Raw genomic sequence first — 25,508 nt, 5'->3', positions numbered from 1 at the left:
CATTCACAACTGGGTGCTGTTTTTGCTTTTGCTCCATCTCTTCATTCTTTTTGGAGCTATTTCTCCACTGATTTCCAGTAGCATATTGGCCACCTACCAACCTGGGGGGTTCACTTCCAACGTTCTATCTTTTTGCCTTTTCATACTGTTCATGGGGTTCTCAATGCAAGAATACTGAAGTGGTTGGCCATTCCCTTCTCCAGTGGACCACGGTTTGTCAGAACTCTCCACCATGACCCATCTGTCTTGGTTGGCCCTACATGGCATGGCTCATAGGTTCATTGCTTTAGACAAGGCTGATGCGGGAGACTGACCAAGGGGGAAACTGGGTCTTGTTCTGATGGGCAGGGCCATGCTTAGTAAATCTTTAATCCAATTTTCTGTTGATGGGCAGGACTGTGTTCCCTCCCTGTTGTTTGACCTGAGGCCAAACTATAGTGAAGATAATGGCAATCTCCTTCAAAAGGTCCCATGCACACACTGCTGCACTCCGTGCCCCTGACCATGCAGCAGGCCACTGCCGACCCACACCTCTGCTAGAGACTCCTGGACACTCACAGGCAAGTCTGAGTCAGTCTCTTGTTGCACTAGTCAAAGTTAGGGTTTTTCCAGTAGTCACGTATGGATGTGACAGTTGGATTATAAAGAAAGCTGAGTGCTGAAAAATTGATGCTTTTTAACTGTGGTGTTGGATGAGACTCTTGAGAGTCCCTTGGACTGCAAGGAGAACCAACCAGTCAATCCTAACTGAAATCAATCCTGAATATTCACTGGAAGGACTGATGCTGAAGCTGAAACTCCAATAGTTTGGCCACCTGATGTGAAGAACTGACTCATTGGAAAAGACCCTGATGCTGGGAAAGATTGAAGGTGGGAGGAGAAGAGGACAACAGAGGATGAGATGGTTGGATGGCATCACTGACTTGATGGACGTGAGTTTGAGTAAGCTCTGGGAGTTGGTGATGGACACGGAAGCCTAGCATGCTGCAGTCCATGGGGTTGCAAAGGGTTGGACACGACTGAGTGACTGAACTGAATTGATATCACGTATATCAAGGAAATTAAGAAAAAATATGATTTGTAATGCTCATGTCACAATAATGACCTGAGATAGGCACTGAGGAAACTGAGGTACAGAGAGGTTAAGTGATATGATGGTCTCACAGCTCCCTCTTGGGCACATAATATTACTGAGACTATAGTTAGCCAACTCCAAAGACTTAGTAGTTTTAGGTCCTCAATGGGGAGGGAGGTGGGAGGGGGGTTCTGGAAGGGGAACACATGTACACCCATGGTAGATTCATATCAATGTATGGCAAAACAAATACAATATTGTAAAGTTAAAAAATAAATAAACTAATTAAAAAAAATAAAACAACAACAACAAAAAAATAAATAAAAGTTACATTTTGGATAAAATTTGTTCCATGACTGAAGAGGTTACTTCTCTTACATACACCACATATCATGTTTTATTATTCAGGATTTTTCAATATTATCTTTGAGGTACCTGCACAGAGAGATTCAAGTCCCAAGAATACATAAATAGGGCTTCCCCAATGACTCAGCAGGTAAAGAATCTGCCTGCAATACAGGAGACACAGGAGATGTGGGTTCAGTTCCTGGGTCTGGAAGATCCCCTGGAGGAGGGCATGGCAACCCACTCCAGTATTGCTGCCTGGAGAATCCCATGGACTGAGGAACTTGGCAGGCTACAGTCCAATGGGTCACAAAGAGTTGGACATGACTGAGTGACTAAGAAGTGAAAGGCAAAGTTGAAAAGGAAAGATATACACATCTGAATGTAGAGTTCCAAAGAATAGGAGCTTCTTAAGTGAACAAAGCATACACACACGTATATAAAATACAACTGCCACCATATTTGAAAAGATAAATAATATAAGCAAAAGAGAAATGCCAGAGAGGCTTTTAATGCTAATTTGTAAAACAGAATGCTCTATGGTATATCAACTTAGATTTATTGAACTTTATCTTAAATAATTAGATATGATATTATTTTTTTAAGAATGAGCATTCTCTAAACTACATGCATCTAAATGCTTCCTGTGTTTTCCTGTGATAAGCCTGGAGAAATAATAATATATATGTATTATTTATTTCAATGACAGGATACATATTTATTAATAAGTCAGTTAAAGTAACAATCAGTAATTTCTTCCACATATTCAGGGTCATAAAGAGCCCAGTTTTAATAATGAGCCTAATAAATATACTTTAAGTTGGAGACAAGTGTCATGTGCCCATAAAATCACAAAGCTGCTTTGCCCAAAGTCACTGGACTTAATACAGTTGAATCTTTGCTTCTCCCTTAAACTAACATGAAGTGGAGGGAGTATGTGGCTTTATGATAGGTGGCAGAGATTGTGTAAGGTAGCTGTACACTTAACCAATGATCTGTTTCAATAAATTTACCAGGAATTTTTTTTAAACATAAAAATATATTATTACAACTTTCTTCCCTGAGTTAGATTGAATTAAAAAAAAACAAACACTGTTTTCAAAGGAGGATCAGAGAGATGTAAAGGTGAAAAATACTGGCCTAAATTTTTTGAGATCCTTCATTATATAATAAAAACAAAGATAATATAAAATGGAAATACTTATTTCAAATGATTTTGACAGGAAAAGGTTACACAGATTAATCTGTTTTTGAGAAATCAACCAATTACAGGAGAAAAACAGAACAGTAGATTTATTTTGCTTTACTTAATTTTGACTCTTCATCATGAAAATAGCATTTCCCTCATCTACAGATTGGCCACAATCCCCAGATGTAACATTATCGGTAGGTATTTGTAACAGTGGTCCTCAGGGTTTTTTGCTCACCATCCTCTAGTCCACCACGGATTTGCTTTAGAAGTTGGACTCCTCTCTATAGCATTTATTTCAATAGCAAGTGATCCTGAGGCAAGTGATAAAAGAATTGCACCTTCAAGTATACTGCCTGAAACTAAACTCCTTTCTTTAATAACAATTTCAGATTGCCAATATTTATTTAAAAGTAGAGCTTGCAAACTGAAGGTTCTGATAATTGAAACAAAAGCAAAACTGAAATACCCTCTTTGTCCTGTATAAAGTAGGTTGATGGTAGGGATTTGCAGGAAGATTTGCTTAAGTTGTTGTTGTTTAAGTTGCTAAGTTGCAACCAACTCTTTTGCAACCCCATGGACTGTAGGCCACTAGGCTCCTCTGTCCATGGGATTTTCCAGGCAAGCATACTGGAGTGGGTTTCTATTTTCTATTTCCTTCTCCAGGGGATCATCCTAACCCAGGGATGGAACTCACGTCTCCTGCATTGACAGGTGGATTCTTTACTGCCGAGCCATAGGGAAGCCCTCCTAATCCCCTAGGGAGCTCTTAAAAACTAATGATGACTGGAGCCAAACCAGGAAGAAGTTGTCTGAGGTGAGTCCCAAGTATTAAGACTTTTTTTTTTTTTAAATAACTATCCCAAGTGATTCTAATGTACAGTCACAGTGTTGAGAACTACAGGCTTAATTTCTGAAAAATGTATCCACTTTTGTAAGGATGGTGGTTATACTCTAGAAGAAAGTATTTTCCATAATAAACCTCTGGTGTAAACTGGAATATAATACAAGATATTTTCTTATAATATTGTAAAGTAGTGATGATAATAATAATTCTGCCTAAGAAACAACCTATTCTCTTATAAAGAATATTTGTTTTCCAACATTCTCCAAGTGACTATGAAGACTACAAACTGGATTACTATCTCCCATTTACTTCCTGATTTTTCAATGAATTTGCTATCTTACTTGGATTCACTTTGATGATAATACAGAAAGAAGTCAAGAAAGTACCTTATCTGATTTTAGATTTCAAAGCACAAGTAAAGTGTACCTTGGCTGTTGTCCTTGCATATGCAGTCCTAGTGTCATTTGTCTGGGTTGGGACTGATATCTGAGTCCTATACAGCCTGAAGGGATTCAAATGGGGAGGACGCTGATCACGGAAAACAGTTGAGAGGCAGAGTTGTACAGTCTCTTTCATTGCTTTCAGCTGTGACGCCTATAAAAACAAGAGAAATTACAATTTTTACATGTAGTTCTGGTCATCATTCACCTGACTAGATTCTCCCTTTCCTCCTAGCTTATACTCATTCCCCAAACGCATATTAGTTTTAATACATAATTGCCCAATGTAAATTCCATGATAACATGCCATGTAATGCACACTCAGTCTGTTTTTTAGGAACTAATGTGTGATTGCAACCATGAAATTAAAAGACGCTTACTCCTTGGAAGGAAAGTTATGACCAACCTAGAGAGCATATTAAAAAGCAGAGACATTACTTTGCCAACAAAGTTCCGTCTAGTCAAGGCTATGGTTTTTCCAGTAGTCATGTATGGATGTGAGAGTTGGACTGTGAAGAAAGCTGAGCACCAAAGAATTGATACTTTTGAACTGTGGTGTTGGAGAAGACTCTTGAAAGTCCCTTGGACTGCAAAGAGATCCAACTAGTCCACCCTAAAGGAGATTAGCCCTGGGTGTTCACTGGAAGGACTGATGTTGAAGCTGAAGCTCCAATACTTTGGCCACCTCATGCGAAGAGTTGACTCATTGGAAAAGATCCTCATGCTGGGAAGGATTGGGGGCAGGAGGAGAAGGGGACAACAGAGGATGAGATGGCTGGATGGCCTCACCAACTCGATGGACATGAGTTTGGGTAAACTCCGGGAGTTGGTGATGGACAGGGAGGCCTGGCGTGCTGCGATTCATGGGGTCGCTAAGAGTCGGACACAGCTGAGCGACTGAACTGAACTGAATGTGTTTCATGATATATTTTGATCACTGTAATTCAGAGACATAGCTTATATTTTTTCCCCTTGAATTGACATGATTTCAATCATGATACCTTGCTGGCAAGGAAATATACTCTAGAGTCACTCTAAATTGGATCATGTCCTTTTATCATCTGCCATCTTTCTTTTATCATAAATCTCCTTTATTATAAATCACTCCTCTTGTGATGTAGGCTTTTCTGTGTTTCTCAAATCAGCCTGTATCTTCACTCAATTAATGATAAAACTCTTATTTCCTTGGGTCCTGTTAAGTAGTAGGAGTTATTCAGATGTGATTGTAAATGATAATCAAACATCTGTGAAACTGGCATTATTATTTCTATTTTACTATGAATGAAACAAAATTTCAGGTTCTAGACTTTTTTCTTCTTTTTAAATTTTTATTTTATATTGGAATATATTTTGGTTTATAATGTTGTGTTACTTTCAGGTGTACAACAAAGTGATTCAGCTATACATATACCCCTTCATTTTCAAATCCTTTTCCCATATAGGTTATTACAGTATATTGAGTAGAATTCTCGATGCTATATATTAGGGCCTTATTAGTTATCTCGTTCATATAATAGCAATGTGTATATGCTCATTTCAAAGTCCTAATTTACTCCACCTTTCCCCTTAGGTAACCATAATTTTCTAAGCCTGTGAGGTCTATTTCTATTTTTTAAATAAGTTTATTTGTATCATTTTTATATTCTACAAGTTGTATCATATGATATTTGTATTCTTATGTCTGATTTCCTTCACTTAGCATGATAATCTCGAGGTCCGTCCATGTTGCTGCAAATGGCATTATTTCACTTTTTTTATGGCTTAGTAGTATTTTGCTGTATATATGTACCACATCTTTTTAATCCATTCCTTTATCGATGGACATTCAGGATGCTTCCATGTCTTGCCTATTGTAAGTAGTGCTGCAATGAACACTAGGGTGCATGCATCTTTTTGAATTATGGTTTTTTCAGGGTATATGCCTAGGAATGGGATTGCTGGATCATATGGCAGTTCTATGTTTAGTTTTTAAGGAAACTCCATACTGTTCTCCACAGTGTTTGTACCAATTTACATTCCCACTAACAGTGTAGGAGGGTTCCTTTATCTCCACACCTTTTCCAGCATTTATTGCAGAACTCCTTTTTCTTTAGGTTTACATTCCAAGGTAGACTGAACTATATATAGACAACCATCTCCAACTGCCATCCAACCTCCAGATCCCACTGCTAAAAATGTTTTAAATTGCTTATAAGGTTTTAAAATGATGTAAAGTTGAGTACCAATGACAAAGTTGTCCCCAGGTACCAAAATGAAGAGAGACACACAACCTTGCAGAAATCTCATGGTAACACAGGGATAACTGGGGGCTAGCATATAGACCCCAGTAAGACAATAACATATAAATATCCAATTCAAGACATGAATTGTGGCCTCTGGGGCAAGAGAGAAGAAGAAAAGGGAATAGTTGCTGGAGCCATATCCGTGGACAAACTGGCACAGGTTGCATTTACCCTTTTTGTGTAGTTCCATGTTTGGATCAATGGATCCAATTGATCAATGAATCAATGAAGGAGAAAAGTCTGTTGTCTTCTCCTGTCAAGTAGTATACTCCCAACAAAACTACTGCCTTTTGTATGTGATGTCAGGAATACATCTACAGATAGTATCCCCTCCTGCTTATTGTCGCCTATACAGCCCCTGTGGTCAATTTCTTGTGAGTGACTATGGCTTTGATTTTTCCCAATGTTCTCTGTGTTTTCTACTCATATGTGGTAGAAGATTTATCTTTAAGATGAGAGTGTATATTGCTAGAATAGCAATTTAAGAAATCTTTCTTTTTGGTCATAGCACGAGATTTTTAAAAAAGGCAACAGTAAGAGCAGCAACTGGAAATATATAACAGTAAGAGCAGCAACTGGAAATATATAAGAAACAGGACATACATGTATTTCCTTCACATTAACCTGCCCTGTCACGTTTCATAAAAATCTGATAAGAACAAAATAATCTGATAAGAAATAGGATGGAGGGGCTTTGTTAACTGGACAGGAGGGAGTTAAGTTGAATAATAAACTTATACTCAAAATGGTCCCTTTTATTTGCTTGCCTGAGTAGCTAGATGCTTGCTCTTTCCTCTTGTGATTACTTTCTATGGCTGATTATGTTTGTTTTCTTTATATAATTTATCACTAATTTTAATTTATTAATGTCGTACTCTTGCTTGGAAAATCCCATGGACGGAGAAGCCTGGTAGGCTACAGTCCATGGGGTTGCTAAGAGTCGGACACGACTGAAGCGACGTAGCAGCAGTAGCAGCAGCAGCAGCAGCATATGTATAAGTTGTCTATTTTGTTCAGAACTGTATAGCTAGCACCTAACACAATCCCTGACACATGAGAAAGGATACAGAAAAATGTTTTTTTTAATGAATACTTAGTTGAAAATGTTATTTCTCTTTGTCAGGGAAAGAACCTATCTCAATAAAAAGAAATGAAGCAATGGTTCACATTACCCTTCCTACTGAGTCTTTGTTATAATCTTGGATGGCCCTAACCTTCTGTTACTGCAGAGTAAGTGTGGGTGCTGTTCTCTGGAGTGAGATGTTCCAGGTGTCACTGAACACTTTGAGTATGTTTTCTGTTTCTCATAATATAGTTAGAAAATGGAAATAGAGCTAATGTGACAATGTCAGGCAGGTCTTGGCCAGGACTCAAAGTTAACATGGCTTTGAAATGTAGATTTTTCAATGCTCAGATAATGCAGGAAGTTATTTGATTCACTGCATTCATATCATGGCTCCTCTCAACACAGTATATATATAAAAGTTAGATCTACAATAGGCACAAAACATATATGTATATGTTGACATAATAGACAAATTCCTGAGCTAAACTCAGATGCCAAAAGTAAACAATGAATGGCATCAAGCTAATACTTCATTTTAAGTAAACATTCGTTAGGCAAGACAAAATTCCCAGTGGAGTGATCGATACATTTGAACGTGGGTGAAATCATCTCATCTGCTCATCCAGGCCATCTGACTTTTTCAGGGTCGCCTTGGAGAGCAGAATCAACAACACACCAGTGTAACCTCCAACTCCTCACCTTTCATAGCCATTGTAGTAAGCTATCTTTCCTCTTATATTTCAACCTGTTCTTAATCTCACAGTTTTTTACTTCCTTTTCTTTTTTTGGATCACAAGCTTGTGAATTGGCCTCCTATATTAGATTCTGGATTCACTCCTTCATTACACTGTAGATTTTTCCTGCCAGAGACCACAAATTTCTGTGAACAATGCTTCCCTAATTTGTTCATCTTTCTACCAAAAAAAAGCTCACATCTTTCCAGTTAGTCCCTCTAACTAAATAAAGCCTGTAATTGACACTACTCAGGTTTGGCTTGACCCATCCATAAGCAAGGCCAAGACAATGATTTTACACCACAATGTCATTACATTTTCATTTATACTGCTAGCTTTAGTCTGTTTTAAAATTGCAGGTTAGGCTACTGTTCACTTTGAAGTTCACTGGAACAGGATGTCACCTATTGAAATATGATGTGACTTATACAAAGTATACTTTCCCTTAGATCTTACAACATATCCCCTCTGAGATTCAGCCTTATTTTTGCCTTTGATCTTCTTCCCACACCAAACCACATTTCCCACTTCCTCTGCCACATGATAATAAAATGCAGTCTTTAAGGATATCCTGCTTGTCACAATGTCCTTTGTTTATAGTCCATCAAATGTTTCAAGTTCAATCTCATCTAGGAACATTTACACTTGCTGTTTTCTTCGCCTGCAGAACTCTTTCCAAATTGCTACATAGGAAACTTCTACTTAAAATGTATGCTTCAGCTCACATAATATCTTCTATGAAACATAATCACTGATTACTCTATCAAAGAACACTACTATCTCAAAGTCTTTATCACATATATTCTTAAATTATGTCTTTTGCAGCCTTTGTCATCAGTGCAAATTATCTTATTGTTAATATGTTTATTGTTTTATCTATTTCTATTTCAATGTTGGGAAAAGGTGTTTGCTATGACCAGTGTGTTCTCTTGACAGAACTGTTAGTTTTAGCCCTGCTTGATTTTGTACCCCAAAGCCAAACTTAGCCTGTTACTCCAAGTATCTCTTGACTTCCTACATTTGCATTCCAATCCCCTATGATGAAAAGGACATTTTTTGGGGGGGTGTTAGTTCTAGAAGGTCTTGTATGTTTTCATAGAACTGGTAACTTCAGCTTCTTCAGTATCAGTGGTTGGGGCATAGACTTGGGTTACTGTGGTGTTGAATGGTTTACCTTGGAGATGAACTGATTTGGTTGTTTTTGAGATCGCACCCAGGTACTGCATTTCGGACTCTTCTGTTTACTATGAGGGCTACTCCACTTTTTCTAAGGAATTCTTTCCCACAGTAGTAGATAAAATGGTCATCTGCATTAAATTCCCTCATTCCTGTACATTTTAGTTCACTGATTCCTAAAATGTCGATGTTCAATCTTGCCATTTCCTGCTTCATCTCATGCAATTTATCTTGATTCATGGACCATGTTCCTATGGTCCATGGTCCTAACATTCTATGGTTCTATGGTCCTATGGTCCTAATATTCCATGTTCCTATGCAGTATTGTTCTTTACAGCATCAGACTTTACTTTTACCACCAGACACATCCACAACTGAACATTGTTTCTGCTTTGGCCCAGCCTCTTCATTCTTTCTAGAGCTATCAGTAATTGCCCTCTGTTCTTCCCCAATATGAAGAGTATATCATGCAAAATGCTGGGCTAGATGACTCACAAGCTGGAATCAAGATTGCCAGGAGAATATCAACCTCAGATATGAAGATGATACCACTCTCATAGCAGAAAACAAAGAGGAACTAAAGAGCCTCTTGATGAGGGTGAATGAGGAAAGTGAAAAAGCTGGTTTAAAACTCAGCATTCAAAAAACTAAGATCATGGCATCCAGTTCTATCACTTCCTGGCAAATAGACTGGGGAAAAGTGGAAACAGTGACAGATTTTATTTTCTTGGGTTCTAAAATCACTGTGGATGGTGACTGCAGCTACAAAATTAAAAGACACTTGCTCCTTTGGAAGAAAAGCTATGACCAACCTAGGCAACATATTAAAAAGCAGAGACATCACTTTGCCGACAAAGGCCCATATAGTCAAAACTGTGGTTTTTCCAGTAATCATGTACAGATCTGAGAGTTGGACCATAAACAAGGGCTAGTGCAGAAGAATTGATACGTTTGAAGTCTGGTGCTGGAGAATACTCTTGAGAGTCCCTTGGACAGCAAGGAAATCAAATAGTCCATCATTAAGGAAATCAACCCTGAAAATTCATCTGAAGGGCTGATGCTGGAGCTGAAGTTCCAATCCTTTGGCCACCAGATGTAAGAGCTGACTCGCTGGAAAAGACCCTGATCCTGGGAAAGATTGAGGGCAGAAGGAGAATGGGGCAACAGAGGATAAGATGGTTGGATGGCATCACCGACTCAATGGACATGAGTTTGAGCAAACTCTGGAAGATGGTGATGGACAGGGAAGCCTGGTGTGCTGCAGTTCATGGAGTTGCAAAGAGTTGGACAAGACTTCGAGACTGAACAACAACTGCTTCCCCAGTAGCATATTGGACACCTTCGACCTGGGGGCTCATCTTCCAGTGTCATATGTTTGCCTTTTCATACTGTTCATGGAGGTCCATAACATTGTACAGGAGACTGTAATACAAGAAGGCAAAGTGGTTGTCTGAGGAGGCTATATAAATAGCTGAGGAAAGAAGAAAAATGAAAGGAAGAGAGAAAGGGAAAGATATACTCAACTGAATGCAGAGTTCCAGAGAATAGCAGGAGAGATAAGAAGGACTTCTTAAGTGAACAATGTAAAGAAATAGAGGAAAACAATAGAATGGGAAAGACTAGAGGTCCCTTCAAGAAAATTGGATATACTAAGGGAACATTTCATGCAAGGATGGACATGAAGGAGGACAGAAACAGCAACGACCTAACAGAAGCAGAAGAGATTAAGAAGAGGTGGCAAGAATACAAACAAGAACTTAACAAAAAAGGTATTCATGATCCAGATAGCCATGAACCAGATCACTCACCTAGAGCCAGACATCCTGGAATGCGAAGTCAAGTGGACCTTAGGAAGCATCACTGCAAACAGAGTTAGTTGAGGTGATGGAATTCCAGCTGAGCTATTTTAAAGCCAAAAGATCTTGCTGTTAAAGTGCTGTACTCAAACATCAGTGAATTTGGTAAACTCCACAGTGGCCACAAGAGTTTTCATTCTAATCCCAAAGAAGGGCAATGCCAAAGAATGTTTAAACTACCATACAACTGCTCTCATTTCACATTCTAGCAAGGTAATGCTCAAAATCTGTCAAGGTTTTGATGAGGGTGAAAGAGGAGAGTTAAAAAGCTGGCTTAAAACTCAACATTCAGAAAGCTAAGATCATGGCATCCCAGTCCCATCACTTCATGACAAATAGAAGGGGAAAAAGCGGAAGCAATGGCATTTTATTTTCTTGGGTTTAAACATCACTGTGGATGGTGACAGCAGCTATGACATTTAAAGACCCTTGCTCCTGGAAGGAAAGCTATGATAAACCTACAGATGATAGTAAAAAGCAGAGACATCACTTTGCCGACAAAGTTCCGTGTAGTCAAAGCTCTGGTTTTTCCAGTAGTCACATACAGACGTGAGAGTTAGACCATAAAGAAGGCTGAATGCCGAAGAATTGATGCTTTTGAACTATGGTGCAAGAGAAGACTCTTGAGAGTCTCTTAGACTGCAAGGAGACCAAACCAGTCAATCCTAAAGGAGATCAATCCTGCATATTCACTGAAGGACTGATGCTGAAGCTCCAATACTTTGGCCATCTGATTTGAGGGGCCAACTCATTGGAAAAGACTTGATGCTAGGAAAGATTGAAGTCCAAAGGAGAAGAGGGAGTCAGAGGATGAGATCAATAGACACCAACACCGACTCAGTGAACATGAATTTGAGGAAACTAAGGTAGATAGGGAAGGAAAGGGAAGCCTGGCTTGCTACAGTCTATGAGGTTGCAAAGAGTTGGACATGACTTAGTGACTGCACAACAACACTGCAATGTAATTTGAGGGCTGATATATTTTAATTTTTATTATATATTGGAGCATAGTTGATTAACAATGTTGTGTTAGTTTTGGGTGTACAGTAAAGTGATTCAGTTATACATATACATGTATATATTCTTTATCAATTTTTTTCCACTTATGTTATTACAGAATATTAGTCAGTGTTCTTTGTGCTATATAGCTGGGCCAGTTTTTTTTTTTTTTTTTTTTGCAGTATCACTGGTTTCTAAATAAACAAATATTTGTTAAAACATATATAAAGGAAATCTCCAGAGGATAAGTTCTATATGAGAAAATAATGAACTATTTTTCATTTCACCCTGTATATTATGTAATACAAATGTATTATTTTGGACATTAAAATACTAGTGCTTATGCTATATATCATATGTAAAACTTGTAAGAAATTATTATTTATATATATGTTTGTAGGATGGTGGGAGATTTAGAAGCCATTTTTTTCTCATCTGTATATAAGTAGGTTTCTCAAGAGAAATGTATTTTTGTGGGGTTGCCAAGATACATATGGCAAAGACAGTGGTGTCCTAATTTCGTATCCCCTTTAAAAAATTCACAAGATAATATTCATGTCTGTCTTCATTTATTTACATGATGTGAAATCCTCAGAGATCTTTGTGAAACAATGGCAGCTGTCTTTGGAAAAATCATGAATGTCTGGGACTCCAAAGGCTTTCCCCTTCCCCTACCTTTATTTCACCAAGAAATTATCTCTGAATCCTAAACGGTCATTCAACAAACAGCTTTATTTCTCTGTTCTAGGTGATCATTTTGGCCCTCATATGTAGGATGAACAGCATGTGTGTTAATTTATGAAATTAGATCTTCATCTACCTGTTTAATCAATAACAATTTATTATGTTCTTGCCATGTGCCAGATACACTGTGGCAAGAAGAGTTCTTGTTCTTTTACTATTTTGTCCTGGGAGTCTGTGCAGATCACCTACCTGTGTCATCTGTAATATGATATAATAATGCATACTTTCCTGGGTCAAATTTTGTGAGCATCAGATGCAAAAGAAACTTTTAATATAAGAATTTGAGAGATATATTTTTCATACCATAAAGACATTTTTACATTTCAGTAGCTGAGTCTAACTATCATTCATCCCAACCCAGGAATCAAACCTGCGTCTCCTGCACTGCAGGTGAATTCTTTACATTCTGAACCATTGGGGAAGTCCCATAAGATACTGCCATAAAATAAATGATTGTTTAGAAAAACGAAGATTGATTCTTAGATCTTATTATTCTTTTATTGGGATAGTAATCTGAGACTTCTTTCATGAGAGGTATGAAATGAGAAACAAGTTAGAGTGTGAAGATATTGTTTTCATAATATTTATTAGGTATTTAAGGCTATTTGAGGCCCAGATATAATATTCTTTGGAACTAGACACATGAAGACAATTTTAAAAAGTCTTGTCTTATATAAAAATGATGGAGAGAGGTGAAGAGCAATTTCATTAAACTGTATTTTTGTATCCATTTTTGAAGTGAGCAAGCATTTCTACCTATCTTTATGACTACAGTTTATGAGTCTCATATGTATCTTACATGAGATTTGTTGAAATCAACCTCTGGTAATATGCAGTGCTTTTATAGTTCACTGCAGCAAATGGAGTGACAAGATCCTGAAGGCTAAAGAGAAAAATTATCACAGAGAAGCAGTCTCTCTAAGTTCTCATTCATTAATAATAGTAATTACTATACTTATTGAGTATTTTTCATGTGCCAAGAATTCTCAGGACTTTACTTTTACAGATGCATATAATTTTCCCATCATCATTATAAAGTGAATTTTATTATCATTCTATTTTATGGTGAAGTATAAAGAGTTTGAGGGATTTGAACATGGTCATTTGGTGAAAGGGTTATTATCTGAACACAGACTGACTCTGGAGACCTTTATTAAATATTACAGCATATAGTCTCTCATCCCAAATCTAGTCTGGCTTAGTGGCAGCTAAGCAAATCGGGGTGGTGGTAGAAATGGGGAGGAGGAAGACATAGAGTGGATAAGACAAAGGAGGGAAAATTATATTCTCTTCAAGTTCTGTGACTCAGGACAAATTATAAATCATGCATGATAATCATGTGACACTACTAGTTTTTATAACACATGTACTTAAAATATACATATTCACTCTTCATGTTTCTCTGAATTTATGGTTCCACATATAATTATTTCCTAATTTTTGGTGCCCAATAAAACTGTGAAGGAAGCAGGGTTTTCTGTTTCTCGTAGCATCTGGCACACGGTGGTCACACAAAAAACATTTCAAACCCATTTAGTCACTCACTGACTAAATGGATTATTTGGAGTCACATCATGGGAAAGGTTTAATGTTACAAAGAACATTCCAACAGTCACAGTTGTTAAATCTAAGAAGGGGGACAGCCTGTCTAAGAATCTTGGAAATTCAGTGTCTTCAGAACATAAAACATACTGCAGAGATTTTGCCAGGGATGGCAAAGAATGGAAATATAAAAAGATGATCTAGTTGAACTTTCTGATTATAAATATCTCTGATTTTCTGATCCTACCAATTCCATAAAGAATCATTTCTTATTTTAAAAATAATATTATGCAGCATGAGTTGGATATGGTCAGACATCAGCATAAATTGGATAAACTTCTTTCCTGAAGTAAAAAAAAAAACTCCTAAAGCTGGAATTTTGGTAAGGTGAATTATATTTGAACTAGTCTACAAAAATGTAGGCAGGCTTCCCTACAATTATTAACTATTACATTAAGTACTTGGATAAATATAAAATGAGCTATGTCTCTTGTTTTATTTATATTGATCAGATTGCATTCTCTCTTTACACGTCTAGAAATATTTTTATTGTGTATAAATGAACCAACAATTCCCCATATGATATAAAGAGAGGGTCTATTTTTCAACTGTTAGAATGATTGCTAACTCCAATCTAATCAAGAACAGATTTCAGGCAGAGGATGGGTTGAAAACTTGTTAAAATGCAGATTATTCCAAAATTGGCCCTGTTGCTTCAGCATAGAGTTTATATGCATCTGATTGAGAGTAATGTGGGTGTTTGTATTTCCAAGGCTGAAACACTATGAGTTAATTTTCAGAGTCAGAGTTCCCTGTATTAATATTTGCTATATATATGTTCTAGAAGTTAGATAAAACTACATGAGATGTTCAATAAATGGATGCTGAATGAACACAGAAATAATTTCAAAAATCATTTTACCCTTTTGTTCAAGTGAACTAAAGAAAAAAAGGAATATTTACTTCTTATAGTTTTATATAGTTGATTTAAAAATGAAAGGAGGCTTTAAAAAATTTTGCCAAATACCATAAATATAAACCAACAGAACCATAATTCTAAATTTTATGATTAATTCATCCTTCTATGTTTTATTTCCCGTTCTATATATATCAATGCCCTATTCTCTATGTATGTCTCATATGAAGAACATTGATAAGCAAAGGTAGGTATCAGATAGGAATTGTGTTTTCTTTCTGAGCATATATCATTGTAACACAATGAGACATTGACAAAAATAAAATGAAGTAGATGAATAAGATAAAAGAAGGCAAAGAAAACCTTTTGGAATTAATGCTAATGATAGTACAACTTTGTGAAATTTAAAAATGTGACTTTTATGGTATGTGAGTTATATTTCAATAAAGCTGTTATAAAGACAGAATGCTAGCCACTCTTGCATTATTTTTACATAAACAGAGGTGCTAAGAGAGCTACCTTCTTTGATGTCTCTTCCTCCAGAAATTTAAGATTTCCAAAATAAAAACCATCAGTGACTACTTCCATTTGCTTTACAACTCAGCCATGCAAATTTAAGACATGGCATCTTTGTTTATGCTTTAAAGTATGTCTATTCGTTATGTTACAGAACAAGTGTACCAGTAAGGTGAAAAATAAAACCATGCAATCATCACAGAGCCTCAACCTTAAGTATATTTACTGGAGCAGCAAAAAGAAGAAAAGAATTAGGTTCCAAAAGAAAGCATCAAATGCTCATGAATTCTATAACCATCTTACAAGCACAACATCTGGAACTGCACTGATAAAAGAAGGGAAACAATGAGTATACCCTAGCTTCATCTGCTACAACTAAAGCTATGATGGTTCATGGGTGTATCAACTTACCTGGTCAAGAGCTGCTTTCGCCAGTTCACTTTTCGCTACAGCTAATTTTCGTTCCAGATCAGTAAGCTGTTGGGCCTGTAAAATGAGAGAGGTAAATCTTTTTTAGTAAATTCTATAATCTTCCCTCTCCACTTTAAATATCTGTCGTTCACTGCCAAAGAATTAGAAAAAAAAAAAAAAGAAAAAAACTATTGAAATTGATTTAGAATTTAGGTTAAATATACGCTACTATGTGGTCATTTGGTTAAGCTGCAGAAAATGTTATTCCAGATGAATATGCACTAAATGCTTCACTGGATCAAAACATCTAGTTGCAAAGTTCCAGCTCAAGTCTTTGAAAATATTTGTGATACAAAACCATCAGTTGTGTTTCTATTCATTATGGACTAAATTTTGCCCACCCCTAAAACTCATATGTTGAAGCTCTACATCCCTTCCCACACACCTTCTTAGTGTATTTGGGAATAAAGCCTTTAGGGAGGTAACTGAGGTTAAATGAGGTCATAAAGGTGAGGCCCTAATCCCACAGAATTGGGATATGAAAAGGAAGAGATACCAGAGATCTCTGTCCATCATCACAAAGAGGCAAGAATCAGTGGGAAGTTACCATCTACAAGCCAAAAAGAGCTCTCACTGGAACCCGCACCTGGATTGCAGAACCATGAGAAAACAGATTCTGTTACGTCACCCATTCTGTGGTAGTTTGTCAAGGTGCCCTGAGAAGACGAATACAATAGTATTCACTAAAAATTTTTTTTTAGTATTACACCAATACAATTCTATCCTACCATATCTCTGTATCTTTGCAAATATCACAACTGTATTGTTAAAAGAGCCTCAAATTTGGAAGACCTGTTCTCAAGTCCTGCCTCCACCAACTGCTAATTACTGTGTATACTAGTTACATACTGATAAGGAGATGCTCTGTGAGCTAACAAAAGGCCTGCAGAAGGGCCCAAACCCCTCATCCCCAGAGCCTCTCTCTACCTCTCACTTTTGCCCATCTCCTACATTTTAGCCAATGAAAATCCTTTAAAACTGGAAGGAACAAGGCTTGCTCTGATGTTCTTGTGAGAACAAGAACTCAAGGGGTTTGAGTTCACTTGGGAGAAGTCAGAAGAGGGGGCTTATCACTTCTGCAGTGACCAGGACATCCGCACTCTGGATCTCCATCCTGGACACTATGATGCTGTGGGCCTGAGCAAGGCTATATATCGCCAATCAGCAAAGTGCCTATTTGTCTGTTGCTCTTTGTTTCTCCCCCTCACAGTCTGGGAAACAGCACTCTGCACCTCTGTCCTTAATCGACTTTTTTTTTTTTCTTTCCCCTAGAGCAAGCCCTAGGCAGGAGGAGAGGGTGAGGATATTTTTCTTGATTATGAAAACCTATATGCATTCTTTAGGTGCATGCATAGTTTTCATCCCCTAAATTGATCTGTGCTATTTTCCACACTTGACTCTTCTGGAAAATAATTTTCCTGTAGGCAACTGTTTAAGCAGTAACCTAATCGTGTACATAAAATACACACGAGCACTTCTAAACATATAATACTGTTTAAAAATAAATTATTCTGAGTAAGAGAGAGTGTGAGAGAGCTGATGAAGAGAGTTGTTTCCAATTTGAGGCACCTACAAGTGAGTGGACACTCAGATGCTCTGAATACTGGATTCCTCTTTGATCTTGTCCTCCTCTTTCTTTCTGATCACCTAACCCCACATCAGGAGGGCTTTGGGACTATAAGACTCAGTCTTACTTCACTCTGTATATATATACATTAATATGTATATATATTATACAGAGTGAAGTAAGCCAGAAAGAAAAACAACAATACAGTATACTAATGCATATATATGGAATTTGAAAGATGGTAACGATAACCCTATATGCGAGACAGAATAGGAGACACAGATGCATAGAACAATTTTATGGACTCTGAGGGAGAAGGTGAGGGTGGGTCGTTCTGGGAGAATAGCATTGAAACATGTATATTATCGTATGTGAAACAGAACACCATTCCATGTTCGATGCATGAGACAAGGGCTCAGGGCCGGGGCAATGGGATGACCCAGAGGGATGGGATGGGGAGGGAGGTGGGTGGGGGGTCCAGGAAGGGGAACACATGTAAACCCATGGCTGATTCATGTCAATGTATGGCAAAAACTATTACAATATTGTAAAGTAATTAACCCCCAACTAAAATAAATTTATAAAAAATAAATTAAAAAAAAAAAAAAAAAGACTCAGTCTTGCAATCCTGGCCTGGGCTAGGGCCACTCTGCTGGCCCTGAATCACAGCTGCACTGGTTCCAGCCACATTCCTCAACCACAGAGCACTCCAGACTTGCTCTGTGACCGTGCCTGCTACCATGGGCCCTGCCAAAGCTAGCTTCTGCCCCTGGGACTGAGTCCCAAAGGAAGGAAGAAGAGTCGCTCTCCTATCTATTCCCCATTTCTAGGCCTAGAACAGGAGTTAGGGAAGACACAGGGGGGAGCGAACGGGCCTTAGTGGGACAGTGGTCACCCCACACCCCCACTGTGGCTGTAGGCTCTAGGAGAGGCCCCTGGAACTCGTGTGTGATGAGGGCAAGAGTGTCAGCACCAACCTCAGTGCCAATCAACCATCTTGGTTGCCAGTCGCCCAGAAATCCCCTGTGTCTTGAACTCCTTTTTAATCCCACAAAGCATCTCATGGTGTTTTCATTATCAGGGTCCCCTTTGTTGGGCAGCTACCTTCTTCATGATGCTGTCATTCATTATTTGCAGTCTAGAGGGGGTCTGCATAGATACAAGTCCACCTACCTCTATCCCTCCCCCTCCACACATGGGTTTCAGCCCCAATCCTGTCACCCACACTAGGGCACTCGCACTGAAAGATGAATTCAGGGTAGACAGTGATACAGTGATTCAGGGACCCTGTTTCAGAACAGGTGGGGTGAATTCCAATAGAAAAACCATATATGCCTTCAAAAGCTTATTGGCATGAGTTCTTAGTATTTCAAATATTTACTTCTCCTAAGAACTCATTGAACTTGGTAAAATCTACCCAAGAGATCTTGGGAGACAAAAGATTAGAAAAATATTAAGAAAAGTATTCATAGGATTGCAAGTACTGAATCATATTATCATACTTTGGTCTTAGTTTTGAAAAGATCAGCTACTGGATTAGATCATAGGTAGTATTTATAAAACTATAGAGAATAAAAACAGTTCTGTGAGTTTTAAATCATCAGAAGACCTGTGAAAGGCAGCAGAGTTTATCAGAGAGTGAATTTTATCTATTGTAAGTCATTTATTTTCTCAATTTAACTCCCAAGAAAAAAAAAGGGTAGGGTTACTTAAGGGAAGGTAGTCATGAATCTAGGGTAGCTTTCACTTATATCCAGTCCATTGAATAAGTATCTATGAAGTGATTAGTCTTTTTTTCAGACTAAGAAGGAAACATCATCTATATACACAGGTTGAAAATACATATGAGGCAGCAAGCATGTAAAGTGAAATCATGAGACTCTAACTGCTAAGCTGAGTGTGTGTGTAAGCTGCAGCATAGAACAGTGGAGGGGTTTTTCATAGTGGCCTGAGAACTCACAGTATTCTTCTAATAAGACTAACACCAAATGAAACTGTAACATTTAATTTTGATATATTTTCTCATTTGAGATTTTTCACATGAGAGACTAGAGTCCATATATTATTATTTACTTAAAAATTATGATGCTCCACAACTTGGGTTTGTATAGACCACAAAATACTAGAACCTGGTTTGGCTCTGCCATCCAGTCTCTTAAGTCTGGAGCTGTTCTAGCTGTTTTTCTCAAGGATCTACCTTAAATTGGGTAAGAGTATAAAGGATGAAATCAGTGCTGTATTTAAAGCAAAAATCATATATTTTTTTCCTTCTAAGAAACAGGCATGCATAGTCATACTGAATGAAGGAAACAGAAAGGACTGATGTTAGGCAGTTGCATTTTATCTGAGATTTCAATGTACCATTTTACAAAATTTTGGCAAATGCACACATCTGCAAGGTTCTAATTCATTATTCATACATCATGTGTGTAATTCAATATTTCTGGAAACTGACTGGGACAAGGATTGTCTCAATCCTTCCCCACTTCCTTCCCTCCAGGTAAGAAGATCCAGTTACCTTCTTCTTAAGTTTTGGTGAATTTCCCTGAGGTTTCTGGAATATGAAAGTATTTACAACTCAAAAGGAGCTGAAACAACTTTAACACTAAATGTATTAGAATCTTAAACATAAATCAAAAACACAAGGTCTATGGAAAATATGTGTCTTGTGAATGGGATGTGAAGGTAGATTATGGGTAGTGAGAGCAAAAGGAGGCATTGGTAATGGGGCCTATGGAGCTCTATCCATTTGTCCGGACTGTGCTGCAAATTTGCTCCAAGACTTCTGGCAGCCAGGTATTACAAACAAATTGATAAAAAGAAAACTACAGGCCAATATCACTGATAAACATAGATGCAAAAATTCTCAACAAAATTCTAGCAAACAGAATCCAACAACATATTAAAAAGATCATACATCATGACCAAGTGGGCTTATCCCAGGGATGCAAAGATTCTTCAATATTCACAAGTCAGTCAATGTGATACATCACATTAACAAATTGAAAGATAAAAACCATATGATTATCTCAACAGATGCAGAGAAAGCCTTTGACAAAATTCAACATCCATTTATGATAAAAACTCTCCAGAAAGCAGGCATAGAGGGAACATACCTTAACATAATAAAAGCCATATATGATAAACCCACAGAAAACATTATCCTCAATGGTGAAAAATTGAAAGCATTTCCCCTAAAGTCAAGACAAGGGTGCCCTCTCTCACCACTACTATTCAACACAGTTTTGGAAGTTTTAGCCACAGCAATCAGAGAAGAAAAAGAAATCTAGATTGGAAAAGAAGTAAAACTCTGCAGATGACACGATCCTCTACATAGAAAACCCTAAAGACACCACCAGAAAGTTACTAGAGCTAATCAGTGAATATAGTAAAGTTGCAGGATATAAAATTAACAGACAGAAATCCCTTGCATTCCTATACACTACAATGAGAAAACAGAAAGAGAAATTAAGGAAACAATTCCATTCCCCATTGCAATGAAAAGAATAAAATACTTAGGAATACATTTACCTAAAGAAACAAATGGCAACCCACTCCAGTATTCTTGCCTGGAAAATCCCATGGACACAGTCCACAGGGTCGCAAAGAGTCGGACACAACTGAGCGACTTCAAAGAAAGAAGAAGAAAGAAACAAAAGACCTATATATAGAAAACTATAAAACACTGATGAAAGAAATCAAAGATGACACAAATAGATGGAGAAATATACCATGTTCATGGATCAGAAGAATCAATATAGTGACAATGAGTATACTGCCCAAAGCAATCTATAGATTCAATGCAATCCCTATCAAGCTACCAAAGGTATTTTTCACTGAACTAGAACAAATAATCTCACAATTTGTATGGAAATACAAAAAACCTTGAATAGCCAAAGCAATCTTGAGAAAGAAGAATGGAACTGGGGAAATCAACCTGCCTGACTTCAGGCTATACTACAAAGCTACAGTCATCAAGACAGTATGGTACTGGCACAAAGACAGAAATATAGATCAATGGAACAAAATAGAAAGCCCAGAGATAAATCCACGCACCTATGGACACCTTATCTTTGACAAAGGAAGCAAGAATATACAATGGAGAAAAGATAATCTCTGTAACAAGTGGTGCTGGGAAAACTGGTCAACCACATGTAAAAGAATGAAACTAGAACACTTTCTAACACCATACACAAAAATAAACTCAAAATGGATTAAAGATCTAAATGTAAGACCAGAAACTATAAAATTCCTAGAGGAAACCATAGGCAAAACACTCTCTGACATAAATCACAGCAGGATCCTCTATGACCCACTTCCCAGAGTAATGGAAACAAAAGCAAAAATAAACAAATGGGACCTAATTAAACTTAAAAGGTTTTGCACAATGAAGGAAACTATAAGCAAGGTGAAAAGACAGCCTTCAGAATAGGAAAAAATAATAGCAAACAAAGCAACTGACAAAGAATTAATTGCAAAAATATACAAGCATCTCAATACCAGAAAAATAAATGACCCAATTAAAAAATGGGCCAAAGAACTAAACAGACATTTCTGCAAAGAAGACATACAGATGGCTAACAAACACATGAAAAGATGCTCAACATCACTCATTATCAGAGAAATGCAAATCAAAACCACAATGAGGTACTATCTCATGTTGGTCAGAATGGCGGCTATCAAAAAGTCTACAAACAATAAATGCTGGAGAGGGTGCAGAGAAAAGGGAACACTTTTATACTGTTGGTGGGAATGCAAACTAGTACAGCCACTATGGAGAACAGTGTGGAGATTCCTCAAAAAAACTGGAAATAGAACTGCCATATGACCCAGAAGTCCCACTGCTGGGCATACCCACCAAGGAAACCAGAATTGAAAGAGACACGTGTACCCCAATGTTCATCGCAGCACTGTTTGCAATAGCTAGGACCTAGATGTCCATCAGCAGATGAATGGATAAGAAAGCTATGGTACATATACACAATGGAATATTACTCAGTATTAAAAAGAACACATTTGAATTAGTTCTAATGAGGTGGATGAAACTGGAGCCTATTATAGAAAGTGAAGTTAAGTCAGAAAGAAAAACACCAATACAGTATATTAACGCATATATAGAGAATTTAGAAAGATGGTAACAATGGCCCTATATACAAGACAGCAAAAGAGACACAGGTATAAAGAACAGACTTTTGGACTCTGTGGGAGAAGGCGAGGGTGGGATGATTTGAGAAAATAGTATTGAAACATGTATATTACCATATGTGAAATAGATCATCAGTCCAAGTTCAATGCATGAAACAGGGCACTCAAAACTAGTGCACTCAGACAATGCTGAGGGATGGGATGGGAAGAGAGGTGGGAGGGGGTTTCAGGATGGGGGACACATGTACACCCATGGCTGATTCATGTCAACGCATGGCAGAAACCACTACAATATTGTAAACTAATTAGCCTCCAATTAAAATAAATAAATTAATTAAAAAACCCCAACAAACTGTTGCCTCCAAAATTGCCCGTATCAGAGAGAGTAAACATACCAGAGACACAGATGGGGCAGGTTTTCCAAGCAACAGGTTCTAAGACAAAGTTATAACAAATGGATATTATAATTCAACTCAGAAAATAATTTTTTTTTTTCAGGAGCCAAAAATGTAGTCCAAAAATCACAATTCATCTTAAACCAAGTATACCACCTCAACTACACTGATGTGTATGTGTGTGTGCTTTCCCACCAAGACAGAGAAAGTAGCAGGGGCAAGTCAAAATATTAATTTTCCCAGAAGGACAAATACCATATGATATCACTTGTATGTGGACTCTTAAATATGACACAAAGGAACTTACCTATGCTCACGGACATACAGAATAGATGTGTAGTTGTCGAGGGGGAGTGGGGAAGGGATGGATTGGGAGTGTGGGATTAACAGATGCAAACCATTATATATAGGATGGATAAACAACAAGGTCCTACTGGATAGCACAAGGAACTATATTCAGTATACAGTGATAAACCAGAATGAAAAAGAATATGTATATATGTATGTGTGTATATATATAAATGTATATATATATGTGTGTGTATAAATGAAAACATATATATATGAAAATGTGTATGCACATATATCCCTGGAAAAGGAAATGGCAACCCACTCCAGTATTCTTGCCTGGAAAATGCCATGGACAGAGGAGCCTGACAGGCTACAGTTCATGGGGTTGCAAAGAGTCGGACATGACTGAGTGACTTCACTTCAACTCATGTATAAATATATGTATGTATGTATGTATGTATGTATGTATGTATGTGTGTGTGTGTGTGTGTGTGTATCTCACTTCAGTCTCTCAGTCGTGTCCCACTCTTTGTGACCCCATGGACTGCAGCATGCCAGGCCTCCCTGTCCGTCGCCAACGCCCGGAACTTGCTCAGACTCATGTCCATCGAGTCAGTGATGCCATCCAACCATCTCATCCTCTGTCATCCCCTTCTCCTCCTGCCTACAGTCATTCCCATCATCAAGGTCTTTTCCAATGAGTCAGTTCTTTGCATCAGGTGGCAAAGTATTGGAGTTTCAGCTTCAGCATCTGTCCTTCTAATGAATATTCAGGACTGATTTCCTTTAGGATTGACTGGTTTGATCTCCTTGAAGTCCAAGGGACTCTCAAGAATCTTCTCCAACACAATTCAAAAGCATCAGATCTTCGGTGCTCAGCTTTCTTTATAGTCCATCTCTCATATCCATAAGTGACTACTGGAAAAACCATATCTCTCACTAGATGGACCTTTGTCATCAAAGTAATATCTCTGTTTTTTTAGGTTGGTCATAGCTTTTCTTCCAAGGAGCAAGCATCTTTTAATTTCATGGCTACAGTCACAATCTGCAGTGATTTTGGAGCCCAAGAAAATAAAGTCTCTCACTGTTTCCATTACTTCCCCATCTATTTGCCATGAAGTGATGTATGGGGTCGCACAGAGTCGGACACGACTGAAGCGACTTAGCAGTAGCAGATGGGACTGAATGCCATGATCTTAGTTTTTTGAATGCTGAGTTTTAAGCCAGATTTTTCACTCTCCTCTTTCACTTTCATCAACAGGCTCTTCAGTTCTTCACTTTCTGCCATAAGGGTGGTGTCATCTGCATATCTGAGGTTATTGATATTTCTCCTGGCAATCTTGATTCTATCTTCTGCTCATTCAGCCTGGCATTTTGCATGATGTACTCTGCATATAAGTTAAATAAGCAGGGTGACAATATGCAGCGTTGATGTACTCCTTTCCCAATTTAGAACCAGTCTGTTGTTCCATGTCCGGTTCTAACTGTTGCCTCTTGACCTGCATACAAATTTCTCAGGAGGTGGTAAGGTGATCTGGTATTCCCATCTCTTGAAGATATTTCCACAAGGTGTGTGTGTGTGTGTGTGTGTGTGTGTGTGTGTGTGTGTGTGTGTGTGTGTGTGTGTGTGTGTGTGTGTGTGTGTGTGTGTGTGTGTGTGTGTATAATGTGTATATATTTGTAGATATATAAATATATGTATATATAAATATATATATAATTGAATCAATTTGCTAGAAATTAAGGCAATATTGTAAATCAACCATAATTGAATAAAATAAATTAAAAAAAAATAATATTGACTTTCCTCTGAGGATATCCACAATGATTTGTCTCTTTTTCATATACTCTATAAGATGTATGAAATACAAAATGTGATAAACAGCTTAGATGAAAAGATACAAGAAATTTA

The 25,508-nt window shown here is 37.7% G+C and overlaps 1 protein-coding gene across 3 annotated transcripts in view; it reads right to left on the bottom strand.

Annotated features, from left to right (window-relative positions):
- LUZP2 (leucine zipper protein 2) overlaps nt 1-25,508 on the bottom strand; it is a 487,881-nt gene that overhangs the window by 44,476 nt on the left and 417,897 nt on the right. For all 3 annotated transcript variants that reach the window (XM_081536540.1, XM_081536541.1, XM_081536542.1), the window contains 2 exons: nt 16,139-16,213; nt 3,883-4,050 (listed from right to left, as the gene is read on the bottom strand). In XM_081536540.1, the coding sequence (XP_081392666.1) occupies nt 3,883-4,050; nt 16,139-16,213 (243 nt within the window). The remainder of the gene's footprint in view (nt 1-3,882; nt 4,051-16,138; nt 16,214-25,508) is intronic.

Source organism: Giraffa tippelskirchi, chromosome 10 (assembly GCF_054371585.1).
Source record: "Giraffa tippelskirchi isolate mGirTip1 chromosome 10, T2T-mGirTip1v1.2.pri, whole genome shotgun sequence".
NCBI lineage: Eukaryota > Metazoa > Chordata > Mammalia > Artiodactyla > Giraffidae > Giraffa > Giraffa tippelskirchi.
Note: the sequence above shows the minus strand (reverse complement) of the source record. Positions and strands in the feature narration are given on the sequence as shown.